Below are 13750 nucleotides of genomic sequence, written 5' to 3' on the forward strand. Positions count from 1 at the left end.
ATAATATGGAAACTACTCATGCCAAAAATGTTTAAAAAAAAAAAGCAAGACCCCAAATTCTGTATGCAACACTCACATAAAAAGCACAGTAAGGAAATAAACTATGCAGTTTAGATAGGGGTGAGACATGGGGAATTTCATAGTCCTCCTGTTCTGTTTTCTTCTGGTTTTTTTTTTTTTTTTGAGTCAGGGTCTCGCTGTTACTCAGGCTGGAGTGCAGTGGTGTGATAACAGCTCACTGAAGCCTTGACCTTCTTGGGCTCAACTGATCCTCCCACTCCAGCCTCCCGAGTAGCTGGGACTACAGGTGTGTGCCACCATGCCCAGCTAATTTTTTACTTTTTGTAGAGACAACGTCTTACTATGTTGCCTAGGCTGGTCTCAAACTCCTGGGCCCAAGGGAACCTTCTGCCTTGGCTTCCCAAAGTGCTGAGATTACAGGCGTGAGCCACCACCATGCCCAGCCTCTCTTCTGTATTTTTATATTTTATTTCTCAGCATTCTCTAAGCATGCATTATAAAATATACATTAACTTAGGCTGGACCCAGTGGCTCATGCCTGTAATCCCAGCACTTTGGGAGGTCAAGGCAGGTGGATCACTTGAGGCCAGGAGTTTGAGACCAGCCTGGCCAACATGGCGAAACCCTGTCTCTACTAAAAATACAAAAATTAGCCAGGCATGGTGGTACATGCCTGTAATCTCAGCTACTCGGGAGGCTGGGGCAGGAGAATTGCTTGAACCCGGGAGGTGGAGGTTGCAGTGAGCTAAGATTCGCCACTGCACTCCAGCCTGGGTGACAGGGTGAGACTCTGTCTCAAAAAAAAAAAAAAAAAAATACACACACACACACACATTAACTTAATAACATAAATTTCCATAGATTCCTTTAAATCTCAAATAACCATCATCACTAGTTATGGGAAAAGACCAAACACAAGTGCAACTGGTACTTACCTTGGGGGAACAATGCTCAGCAGGCCCCTCTGGCTGTGAGCACAGAGACTTGGGGGTCTGCCATGTACCCGTGCCTCCACCACTCTGGAACCAGCCCTTCAGAACACACCCCAAACCCACCTCTCCTGGAACCGCTTGGAGGGGATGAGGCCGGCTCGAAGGTTGGTGTCCCCGACTCGCTTGGCCTGCCACCACGTGGGGTCGTCCTGGCTCACCACCTCCAGGACCTGCCTGCGCTGGAAAGGCAGACCTGCCTCCTGGCAAGGGATGGCCCGGTCCTCCCGAGGGTTGTAGTGGAAGAGGGCGCGCATGAACACCTGCACAAGGAGGGCTCTGGTGAGGCGGCCCTTCCCCAAGTGAGCACAGACAGGTCATTGTCACATCAAAGGCCACATGACAATGACCATCCACACTTAGGAGGACCAAGTGGCCTTTCGAATAGAAAGCTACTTGGAAATACACTGCATGTACGTTCTTAACTGTTCTTCAACCATTTGGGATACTATAGTCAGGAAGTCCATCAAGAATCAGAAAATTAATAGACCCCATGACTGAATTTCCCACCTAAATATTTCCTTATTTACTTGACCAGCTGTCCTCATAACAGCCTCTTAGCATACACACAGCAACAACTAATCCTGGGAACAAAAAGTAAAGACAAGCACAATTTCTAACTCAAGTGTTATTTTTGATACGCCAACTGCGCTGACGGAAGGCAGCAGCCATCTGTTATATAAGTAATCTAGACGTTTGGGTAAGAACACAAATATCAACAAAACTACTGTTACTGACTCCTCACCGTCACTTTTCAGTGGGTAATTGACACCCACAGCTCTTACGGCTCAATCCTGCCTCATCTGCCATAGACTCAGCCAAGCCCTAATTCCCCCCTCTACTCTAGAGTCACCCTCTCTGGAGAAGATGGTGTGAGGACACAGCATTTTTCACACTTCCTTGTTCTCTTCTATAATTTAGTGGCATTGGTTAATTTTATTTATTTCTATTTTCAGACCATTAGGGCCCAATCACTTCAGTGGCAAACAGGAAAAAAAAAGCAATCAGGGGTCTTCCTCAGACAGATACAAACTGTATTCCTTTATATGCCACCAGAAAAGATTCCACTGGACAATAGTAAGAACTTTCTAGCATATGTTGTGGGGACAGATGCCCTTAACCAGCCACAGATGTTACCAGGGTCCTAAGCACTCAGAAGAGTGTAATCTTAAGTGGCCAGCCCAAATCAACCATCTGGATCAAGAAGAAATATTCAAGAAGGATGGGCTGGGGGACAGGCTACTCATTTTGTCCTTTAGGAAAACCAAGTTCTCTTCCTCAAAGAGGGTTCCTCAAGTCAGAACCCTCAAAGTTGCATATGGGGACCACATTCGCTTGTCCCAGGAAGAATCACTTTCCACCAGATAAGAGGAAATATTATGCCCTGGGATTTAACCAAAGAGCACAAATAAGAAACAGCTATATAAAGATTATTTCTTCACTTGCTGTAAAAAACTGTCATTGAAGACGTAGCCCATTACAAATCCACATTCTTCAAAGTATCGACTGACATCTCCTCTGTGCTAGATGCTGTAATGTCTCTTCTTTCATGCATTAAGTACTGAGAGGCAGGTATGGGAATCATTGAAAAACTGGCATGCTTCCTTCCATTGTCTGCTCAACAGTATGTAATTCATTATGCTCTCCTTTTTGCCTTGGCTGCCAGGAAACTCATATCCAAATGTACTGTGAAATCAAAGTGATGCCTTCCTCTCTATCTCATCAACCACCATCTCACAGTTCAGGTCTTAATAATGTCTCACCTGGGCTTTTACAAGAGCCTTCTACCAGGCCTCCCTGCCTCCAACCTCTACCCACTCCACCCTCCTCCCCGTGGCTGCCTCAGGGAGCTTTCTAAAACACAAGTACAACTGCACCACTCCCATCCTTAAAAAAAAAAAAAAAAAAAAGAGCTTATTAGAACCTATGGGATTATCTCTTGGGCTGTGGGATGCCCTCCCATATGCCCCAGGGCTGGACCATTCAGTGCAGCCTGGGCTGACTTCCAGCTGCCAGCACCTGCATCTCTTTGCCTAAGGACTTACTTTCTCTGGCCACTGGAACCTACTCTTCTCTAGTCCAGCAGGCAGAAGTTACTAGGAATTAATCCCCCGGGTGCAGCCTGGCAGGAGTTGGTATATAGATCGCCCAGCTCCCAGGGCCCCTGGGTGGGATGATGGAGGCGTATGTTCTACAGGGGAAGAAGTAGTTCCCCAAGTTCCCAGCAAGACTAAGCTCCAGCTGCCCATAGTGGTAACCTGCTTGATAACACACCCTTAGTCAGATTGGCTGTCTTCCTTTTCCCAGTCCTGTACTGGTATTTCCTGGGGTCACTTCCCAAATAAACCATTTGCATTCAATCCTTGTCTCAGGGTCAGCTTCTAAGGGGCCTCAAACTAAGCAAAAATTATGCCAAAACCCTTAACAAGGCATTCGAAGCCATTCAGAACATAGGCTTAACCCACTCCCCAGCAAAACCCACCACCATCCTCCCGCCAAAGCCCCACCACATTGCCCTTAACATGCTCCTCTCCAGAATGCCAGGGAGCCTCTGTATGGGCAGACCCCAAGGTCCTACTCTTTAGCTCCTTCAGGCCTCAGTTCCAACATCCCCATTCTGTGACACCCTCTAGGGTGACTGTAACTCTTTGTACAGAATCTTGGCAAAGCACTTATCACATAGCAATGAAAGACTTGCTGCCCTTCTGCACCAGGAAGCCTTGAAGCTACCAAGAGTCCCTGTCTCCAGCTTCTGGCAGAGTGCCTGGCACAGAGGAGGTGACCAAATAAGGCAGGCTCAGCAACAATTAAACAAATGGCAGTTACTTAATTGGTTCAGAATTCAGCACACTTGGTACCTTCTCCTCCTCTTCATGGCCCTGAGTTTCTATTTCAATTAAAATAACCTTGTCTTTTATTAGTAAGCCACGTCAAATCCTGTTTAGAAACAGGCAGGATACAAACACATGAATCACTTTGTGACGGAATTAAAGTCCTCCACTGGGCACAGATTACTAGGATCAGATCTATGATCTATTCCCAAATGACTGTTACAAGAGACTAGACTGGATCCAGCCCCCAGCCAGCGAGCTGCATCTCTCAAGCTGAGAGACGGCACGGCAGACCCACCTCCCCATACCTTGCTCTCCTTTAAGCGATCTTCCTCCTGGATGGCTGGGATGATTTTTAGGGTGATGGATCCCTGGGACTGGGCCTGAAACGAGAGAGAACAGAAGCTTCTCGCCTACCAGGTCTAACCCTCCAAGAGTTTAACTCTTACTTCTCAGGCCTAAAAACTGATGTTCAGAAAGTCAGACTTGCAGCCTCCCCTGAGGCCCACCCTTCTAGGATGGTGCCCTGGTTGAATGAACTAAAACAAAACTCAGTAACCAAGTAACTGTACATTTTTGTATTTTTTAGTATTTTTATTATTTTTAAGCCAGTTCAAATTTAGCAGTGGGGGGTTGGTAACTGTATTTTCAAAAGACAAAGGGACGGAAGACTTTCCATGAGAACCCAAGGACACTACGTGTTGAATTCCAATTCTCCATCCCTCTTGACCACTAGGGCCCCAGAGGGCTCCCTTCCTTGCTTTTCTCTTGGGTCATCTGAACAACCCATCTCGGTTTCCTTTGCCTCTTTCCTGCCTGATTTGGGGCTGGTCTCTGATTAATACTTCCCTCTTTGCTTCCATCTCCCCAATCTCAGGCCATGCCCAGCTTTCTAGGAGCTCCCTTCACCCGCATCTACAGAGACCCTGCAGCCCAATGCCGGGGGCCCAACAAGGAAGAATGCAGTCGGACCAGGACAGCAGGGCCCAAAAGATCACCTCCTGGCCTCTCCACTACCCAGAAAGCCCAGACCCTTGCTCTGGAGCACAAGAAGGTTGGCACCCAAAGCCACAAAAAAGCAAGCTTGGGCAAAAGGATTGAAGGGCCTGCCTGCAATCTGCATCCTCTACAGAGGGGGCTTTATTTTGTTGTTGTTTTTTTGTTTTTTGAGATGGAGTTTTGCTCTCATTGCCCAGGCTGGAGTGCAGTAGCACAATCTCGACTCCCTGCAACCTCCGTCTCCCGGGTTCAAACAATTCTCCTGCCTCAGCCTCCCAAGCAGCTGGGATTACAAGGGCCCACAACCACGCCCAGGTAATTTTTTGTATTTTTAGTAGAGACGGGGTTTCACCATGTTGCCCAGGCTGGTCTCGAACTTCTGACCTCAGGTGATCCACCTGCCTCGGCCTTCCAAAGTGCTGGGATTACAGGTGTGAACCACCGAGCCCAGCCCAGAGAGGGCTTTAAACAGTGGGCCTCCTCTTTTCAGATCTCATCCTGTTTCTGCCCCCAAAACCATCAGAAGTTAGCAGAGTGTCAGGTCAGGGGAGGAATCCTGATGATAACGGGGATCAAGCTATGATTGGGGCTTTTCACAATTTCAGTTTTGACTTCAACTCCCCAGAATGGACCATGGAGGTTGTTTTCAGCCAAGCATTTAATACCTTAAAATCCCCTTACACTTCTGAAGGGCTTTACCCTTTTCTGGATGTTGGCATCCCAATGATAACCACACATTGGTTGAGAAAGAATCTCTATCCCAACGTTAAAGGAAAGGAAATGGAAACTCAGATGATCTGATGGCTTGTCCAAGGTTGCACAGCTGGAAGGAGGCAGAGCCAGGATTCACATCCAGGACCCAGGACCCAGGACCCAGGAGGGGCCTTGTGAAAGGGAGCCAGGGGAAGGAAGGAAGTCTGTGCTGAGGAGAGGGTCTAAGAGAGGCAGATGGAAGGGAAGTTCCCCTCCTCTTGCCGCCACCCCATACCCCGGGCACACTGTTAGGGGCACACCATAAGGCCACTTTGCCTGCCACCTCCTCAGAACAACAGCAAGGCTAAGCCAGAATCTGTCCTGGCTCCAGGAAGTGCCCTGCTCTGGGTGTCTGAAGACCCAGCACATCCCTAGCAGGCTTGTAGCACGGACCAGAATCTGGCTGATCTCGTCGGGCCGCTTGTGCAGGACTGCGATCCCGTTCACTTCTCGGAGCTCATCTCCAACGTGGACCAGGCCTAGGAGACACAGGGACTGACCATCAGCACAGGAGGAGGACCTGAGCACCCCTCGCTCAGAGCTCCAAGCACCACAGGGGCCGGCCTGAGGAGCCCATTGCAGGGCCAACTTGAGGTTTAAAGTTGATGGGTGGGACTGGGGCAAACTAAGCCCCGCTGAGTGCTGGGCACCTCACTCGGCATGGAGGATTCAAATCACCCAGTAAAATCTCCAATTTACAAGTTGGCACCTGAGACCCAGGAAGATTAAGCAGCTTGCCTAAGGCCACATTGCTAAGAAATAATGAAGCCAGTATTCAAACACAGTTATTCTGATGTAGAAAGCCTGTGTTCTTTTTGCTATAACCTCTGCTTCTTTAAAATTATCATTAACTCTTCACCTTCCTAGGTTTACAGATATATTCCTAGAATGGCGTTCTTAAGTCTTAACAAGGAAAGACAAAGGCACCAATGAAGACATCATTAAGAGTGTAAACACACTGTGAGCCTCTGCCTGAATGATTAATGTCTCTGCATATTAGGGCCCTATTTGCTACTCAAAGTGGGCACTGGCCCGGCTGCATCAGCATCACCTGGAGGCAGGTTAAAAGTGCAGAATCTTCAGCCTAGCTCAGACCTGCTGAATCAATCTGCATTTTAACAAGATGCTCAGGTAATTCGTGTATTCGTTAATGTTTGCAAACTGCTGGTCTAGGATTCTCTGCAACGACGACCCCCCCAGACTTTGGGGGTAATATCCCCCTATACCAGGAGGTTTGTCTCCCAGCTTAGTAGCTCTTCCACACACCGGTGACTCTCAACCTTTCTACCCAAACGAATCTGGGGCACAAACTCTTTGTAATAGCAGCTTGACAAGACCTGGGGTGGGGGAAGGGTGTCATCCCTGTCCCACAGTTAGTAATCCCACAAGCCCATGCTATATTCTTAACTGTCACAGTCCTTGGACTAAACCAACGCACGAGCTTTTTCTCAATCACCCCAAAGTACTCCATGACTATTTTATATATATTTATATATATATATATATATATATATATATATATATATATATATGTATTTTTTTTTTTTTTTTTTTTTTTGAGACAGTCTCACTACGTCGCCCACGCTAGAGCATAGTGGTGTAATCACAGCTCACTGCAACCTCAAACTCCTAGGCTCAAACAGTCTTCCTGCCTGGGCCTCCCGAATAGCTAGGACTACAGGTGTGGGCCACCCGTGCATGGCCTATATTTTCTTTTTTTCTTTTTTTTTGAGACAGACTTTCACTCTTGTTGCCCAGGCGGGAGTGCAATGGCGCAATCTCAGCTCACCGCAACCTTCACCTCCCAGATTCAAGCGATTCTCCTGCCTCAGCCTTCCCAAGTAGCTGTGATTATAGGCATGTGCCACCAAGCCCGGCTATTTTTATATTTTTAGTAGAGATGGGGTTTCTCTGTGTGGGTCAGGCTGGTCTCGAACTCCTGACCTCAGGTGATCCGCTCACCTCGGCCTCCCAAAATGCTGGGATTACAGGCGTGAGCCACCGTGCCCGGCTTTTTTTTTTTTTTTTTTGAGACAGAGTCTCATTCTGTTGCCCAGGCTAGAGTGCAGTGGCATGATCTTGGCTCACTGCAACCTCCGCCTCCCAGGTTTGTGTTTTTAGTAGAAATGGGGTTTCGCCATGTTGGCTAGGCTGGTCTCGAACTCCTGGCCTCAAGTGATCCATCCACCTCGGCCTCTTAAAGTGCTGGGATTACAGGTGTGAGCCACCATGCCCAGCTGGCTTATATTTTCTATTAAAATTTCTACTGACTTGGGAAGGAGATGAGAATTTCCAGCCACAACCCCGGAAAGCAAAGCAAATCCCAAACAGGTGACCTGATAGGAGGGAGATAAGGGGACCTATAAGCAAAGGTGGAGGGCTCTGGAACAATGGCCATGATCGGGGCTGGGCCAGCTTTGCACTGCCGCCACTCACCACTCCTGTCTGCTGCGCCTCCTCGCATGATCCTGGCCACCACAACAGCCCCTGAGTGCTCGTCCCGCCGGATGGTGGCACCCTGAACCCGAGACAGAAGAGACAGGTTCTTAAGCAGCAGCTCCAAACCTCAGACCCCTACTCTCTGGCCCCAACACAGCCTCCCCAGTCCCTCCCTCTGACAGTCCAGAGAGATCAGTGGGGACCTTCCCAATGCTGAAGACAAAACAAAACCAACATCCCCCATTAATATAGCCCTGCACTTTACAGTTTACAAGGCACAATAACGCTGCAACATTTTAGATGAGGGACTGGGGCTCAGAGAAGTTAAATATCCTCAAGGTCACCCAGCTGGTAAAGGGGAAAGCTTTTTGTGATGCCAAATCCAGTACGTTCTCCATCACATCTCTGTCATATCACAGTTCCTACCACTTGCAAAGAGATTTAATAATGAGGATGATACGTGCCAGCTAATTCTTACCCTGCCTCTACCCAATCACAGGGTTACCGGGCCTTCTGCTGCTGCTGAGGGAAACCAATTATGCACCCCAGCCAGGGCTTCGGGACCAGGACTTGGCCCTTGAAGCACAGCAGAGATGACACTTAGGATGAGAAAGGCACTAACAAGCCCTCAATTTCCTGCACCACACAGGCCGGACTGCAGCAGGACAGCAGAAAGCTTAAGAGCTAAGCTCTAGGGCTGGACAGCCTTGGGTGTGAACACAGTTCTGCCGTTTACAAAAAGCATGTGGCCTTAGCAAGGAAATCTCTTATCCTCTCCAAGCCTGTTTCTTGCGAGATGTGGAACAGCATTTAACTCACAGTGTTGTTGCAAGGATTCCACACAAGGCACTTAGTACACAGTAAGCACTCAACATATGTTAACCACTTATTAGTGGCTGTAACTGCAAACACATTTGCACACTTATTGTTAACATCATCTGTGCCAGCTATTTGAAGTACATAAGATAATTATTGCTAGAAAGAGAGGCCATCAACTAAGAACCCCAGGACTTCTAGCTCCCAAGACCTGAGAACTTTCCAGCATCGCTCCATCATTTATTCAGCTCTGAACTGCCAGCACCCAATACAGAGCCTAGATAGGAGGGCTCACAATGTGTGTGCTAAATCAATGGATGGCTGCTCCATTTTACAGGTGAGGAAACAGAGGCAGAGGAGAGATCCTCGTCTGTTTGCAGAAGAGGCTCCTCGGAGGTCATGTGGGGAAAGGTGGAAACAGAGAATGCCAGCTGTGGGATCCTCTAGAGCCAATCTCAGTTCTCTGGGCTTCCACCACTTCCGTGCATCCCATAAACAACGCTGTCCCTTTGCTCAGTAAATCAATGCTGAACCAGGACCAAAGTGATTGCAATCTGTCTTCTGAGGAGAGGAATGCCCTGTGCTTCCTCAACATTCAGAGCAGGCATTGTCACACGTTTTCTGTAAGGGGCCACAAGTAAATATTTTAGGCTGGCCGCACAGTCTCTGTCACAACGACTCAACTCTGCCATCGCACTATAAAGGCAGCCACAGCCAATCTGTAAGTGAATGGGCCTGGTTGTGCTCCAAAAAAAGCTTTATTTAAAAAAATAAGCTGTGGGTTGGGTTTGGCCCTTGGGCTGTAGTTTGTCCATTTCTGGCTTAAAGCATGATCAGGGTCACCCTGTACAATTGTGCAGGTTATTAACTACACAAAGGGGGTTGGCCACAGTTGAGAGGGGCTGTAGCCACCTAGAGAAAGGGGTGCCCTGCACACAGAGGCACCACAAGGATGAGCAGCAGCCCCGGCAAAGCTGCCGTCACTCACTCTGAAGACTTCAGGGAGGGTCTTGTCCAGTGTTCTGGGTAGGGGTGAGAGGCAGGGGAAGAGTGAGTTAGAGAGAGGCAGGCAGCAGCACCTACCAGGGGTTCCTTGTTCTTCACCAAGCGGACGATCTTCACCGATTCCTCATCAAAATCCTCATCGATATTGTCAGGCAGAGGCGGGAGAACGGGGTCAAAATTCTTCTGGGCAACCGTGTCATGTACCATGAGCACAGCCTGCCGGGAAAGCCGGAGAAAAGGAGGGCTGGCCCGCCGCTCACAGGGTCAGCAGGCCACGGCTGGGCGGTGGTCTGGAGGGTGGCAGACGCCATGCCAGAGAGACAACTGCCCAGACACTAGTGCTGAGGATCGCTCCCTCAGAAGTCTCCACTCCTCAGCTTCACGAGGAGCGCTCCCTCCGCCCCCATCCCAGGAGACACAGAGGCATGGTTGGGCAGGGGCTCTGCATGACTACCCTCAGGTGCGGGGTGGACAGCAGCTGCAGCAGCTCCCTCTCATCACTGTGCACGGAGGCGGCCTGCAACTCCTCCATCACCTGCAGAGAATGAGACAGGCGCTACTGATGGCTGGAGGTGCCCCTGCCCCACATCTGCTGGGTCCTTCCTCTTTGGGCCATAGGCCCAAGGGCCCACTCAGCTGCAGCCCCCGGGGCACACCAGACCCTCAGCCACCCGACGACGATGATCCTGGGAACATCACACCAGGGGTCAGGAGCAGCTTTATGGGGCCATCCTCCAAGGAGCCACCGTTTTAAGCCCTACGTGCTTTCTGCTTTATGTGGATCTTTTCACTGAACCCTCGCAACCCACTTGATGCAGAGGGTCTTGTTACTTTGCCACTTTGCCATTTTACAGATGAGAATCCTGAGACTCAAAGAGATTAAACATTTTGCCCGAAATCACAGAGCTCATATACAGCACAGCTAGGATTTGAACCTGGGCTTACCTGGCTCTCAGATGCTATTTTATGAATGAGGAAATGGGAGCTCAGAGAGGCTGAGTGGCCTACTTAACATCACAGAGCTGGTGGGACACGCAGCGCTGAGCCTGGGAGCCAGGCAATCTAATGTGCCCCTAATCACATTCCACAGTGGAGAAGGACCTAGGGCTCTGCACCCACAGGCTGCACTCATCCCTCCCCAGGCCATCTCCTGGGGTTAGCTGAGTTTATTCAGGAACTGATCTTGGTAATCAACCAGAATGGGTTTTCCCCAACCACGCAACACAGACGACTAGGTCCACAAGAAATTAAGAAGTGTTCCTTTAAAAAAAATGAGAAGCCTGAGCCAGTATGCGGGTACACACTGTAGGTCCCTTGACTTCAGGAAAGCACAGATGTCTTATTGACCTATTCAAATCACTCAGGACAGTTTGGGAACTGCTGAGCCAATCCAATGCTCTCGTTTACAGCAGAGGAAACAGACTTGCTAAAGAATACACAGTAAGTGGGCAGCTCCACGTCACAGTGTCTCCCAGCCCAGTCCAAGGCTCACGGGTTCCTCCCTACCTTTCAGGGAACCCAGAGAGAGGAAGCGGAGGAGGAGGACAAGGGAAGAAGACACCTCTTCACCTTTGGGCGCCTGATTCCCGGTGTCCCCACACTAAGCAAACGAGGCAAGATGAAGGAGCCCCACAGGGTGGGGAGTGGGGCGGACACTGTAAGGAGAAACCTGGGGCTTACGTCCTCAGCGAGGGCCACAGCGCTGTGCAGAACTGGGGTTGGACTTTGCCTTTCATAATAGCGAAGCTTCTCATGAATCTGCAAAGACAGAGTATTTCAGATGCACCCTGGACACCACACATCCCACCCACGGCTGTGGGGACATTTGGGGCAGCAGACTGGGCCACTGACAGGGCACCATAAGAGAAAGTCCTGTGTAGTGGGCAAGTGAAGGCCTTCCTGGGGCAAGGAGATGACTAGGATGACCTCAGACGGCCACAGACAGCTAGAAAGACCTCTAGACACCCTTCCAGGCAGGATGACGTGGGACTTCACCTTCATTAAGTAACTGAGGCTTTTTTCACTGAAAACATCCCTCAGGAAGCCCATCTCCTCCTTGTGGTTGGAGTCAGGTCTAAGCTGGGAGGTCAGCAGGGCCAGGGTTTCATGCAAACCTGGGGAGAGGTGAGAAAAACAAAGGAGAGCAAACGCAGTGGGTGCTCCCTGCCCCCGAGGAGCCCGAGTGAGGCCTCAAACAGCACTTCGGTCCTGCGTGAGGACCTTCTCTCCCCAGGCTCTCACTGCCAGGGCCTGGAGGCTGCCAGGCAGGCTCTTGTCTTCAGGGCTGTGGCAGGTCCAGCCCGGGGGAGGTACTTACCAGAGTCCTCCGATAGCACTGGCATGCTGGCGTTGTCACCTCCCGACCTCTCCCTGCAGATTCTGGGAGAAGGGGGTGGGGGTGGGTATTGAAGCTCCATCAAGCGTTATTTATTCAACAAACTGACTACACATCTACTGTGTTCTCTGAGATCAAGCTGTGGACAGAGAGGATGGGAACAAATAACTCTGCTTACTTTTTTCAGAGAGGAAGGAAATAAAGCTAAGATGTGCTGAGTGTCTTCAACGTGCCAAGCATTGTGTGGGGTGATTTCTATGATAAACTTTTTGTCTGCACAAAGTCCTGGGAAATGACTGCGAATGTTCCCATTTTATTGATGAAAAAACAGCGGCGTGGAAGGGTTCAGTAAGTTGTGGGTCAAAATCCATATTCAAGCAGGCTCTTCCATCCTGGCCTTGGAGGTGCCAAGTGACCCTGCCTGACAGTGTCTGCTGTCCTCCGCAGCGCGCCCCCTCCACTGTAACCTTGTAAGAGCCCTGGCTCAAATCTCCTGCTGGGACACACCTTCCACAACTACCTGGCTGGGCCTACAAGCCCCCTCTCCCCGACCCCCCAAGACCCAACCCAAAGGGAGCCTCCAGACTAGAGTGCAGAGAAGAGGGGGAGAAATGGGAGTCGGGCTTCCACTATGCAGGAGGGGGGACCCCTATCTCAGGAGGCCCTCCAAAGGTGCTCTGCAGCACGTGGACCTCAAAAAGTCCTCCTTAGGAAGAGGAGAAGGAGAGTCATGATTAATTCATTCCGCAAACATGGAGCCAGCCCGCAGCGCCGAGCCCCGGTGCCACTAAGAGGCGTAAGAGCGGCCCCGGGCCCTCCAGCCTCCGCCCCGCCCCGCCCCGCCCCGCCACGCCGGACTCACCCTGGGGCTGCTCCCCGCAGGAGGCCGAGCACCGACTCCCGCTCGCTCTCCGAAGGAACCTGTGGGAGAACAAGGAGCGCACTGGGCGCAGGAGCAACGACCCTGGGGGACCTCGGAGGGCGGTCCCGGAGGACGCGGAGCAGCAGGGAGCTGGGGGCGCGCGGCGGGGCGGACGCGGGAAGAGGGAGGCGGGGGCCGAGGGGCGGGGCTGAGACTCCCGCGGTGGGCTCGGTGGGTCGCGAGGCTGCCGGGGAGCACGAGAGGAGGGTCTCGGTCCGGCCTCCCGCCCCTCCCACCGCGGCGCCCAGCTCCCTCGTCCGTTCCCCTCGCCGCCTCCTACCTCGTTGCGCCGGGATGTGTGCTCCGCGAACGGGAGCCGCGCGGGTGCCCCGAGCCTGGGCCGCCGTTGGCTCCGCCTTCCCGGACCCCTCCCTGCGGCTGCCGCGCCGGGCGGGGGCGGCGGAGCCTGAGGAGGCGCGGCGCGGGGAGGAGGCGCGGCGCGGGGAGGAGCAGAGGCCGCCCTCCGCGTCTGGCACCGCCGCACCCCCTGGGCCGGGCTCCGCTAGCCGTCGTCGTACCCCCTCCCGCTCTCCCGCTCCCTGAGCCCCCTGCCTGTGTCCCCCCAACCCTGGCACACAGCCAGCCTTCCCTTCCGCCCGCACAACCCACCCTCCGCGAGTGGAGGGGTGGACACCTGCTC

At 51.4% G+C, this 13750-nt stretch overlaps 1 protein-coding gene across 2 annotated transcripts in view; it reads right to left on the reverse strand.

Annotated features, from left to right (window-relative positions):
* The window catches only part of MPP3 (MAGUK p55 scaffold protein 3), a 33486-nt gene extending 20019 nt beyond the window's left edge, over positions 1 to 13467 (reverse strand). Inside the window, exons 1-11 of one of the 2 annotated variants that reach the window (XM_055256199.2) lie at positions 13391 to 13467; positions 13051 to 13109; positions 12171 to 12232; positions 11849 to 11967; positions 11534 to 11611; positions 10308 to 10388; positions 9932 to 10069; positions 8030 to 8111; positions 5987 to 6072; positions 4150 to 4224; positions 1077 to 1273 (exon numbers count right to left, since the gene is read on the reverse strand). In XM_055256199.2, coding sequence (XP_055112174.1) covers positions 1077 to 1273; positions 4150 to 4224; positions 5987 to 6072; positions 8030 to 8111; positions 9932 to 10069; positions 10308 to 10388; positions 11534 to 11611; positions 11849 to 11967; positions 12171 to 12195 — 881 coding nt within the window. In that variant the 5' untranslated portion in view covers positions 12196 to 12232; positions 13051 to 13109; positions 13391 to 13467. The other variant, XM_055256197.2, reaches the window with a different exon arrangement.
* Positions 13468 to 13750: the final 283 nt, after the last annotated feature.

The sequence above is a fragment of the Symphalangus syndactylus genome, chromosome 20, assembly GCF_028878055.3.
Source record: "Symphalangus syndactylus isolate Jambi chromosome 20, NHGRI_mSymSyn1-v2.1_pri, whole genome shotgun sequence".
In the NCBI taxonomy this organism is placed as follows: Eukaryota; Metazoa; Chordata; class Mammalia; order Primates; family Hylobatidae; genus Symphalangus; species Symphalangus syndactylus.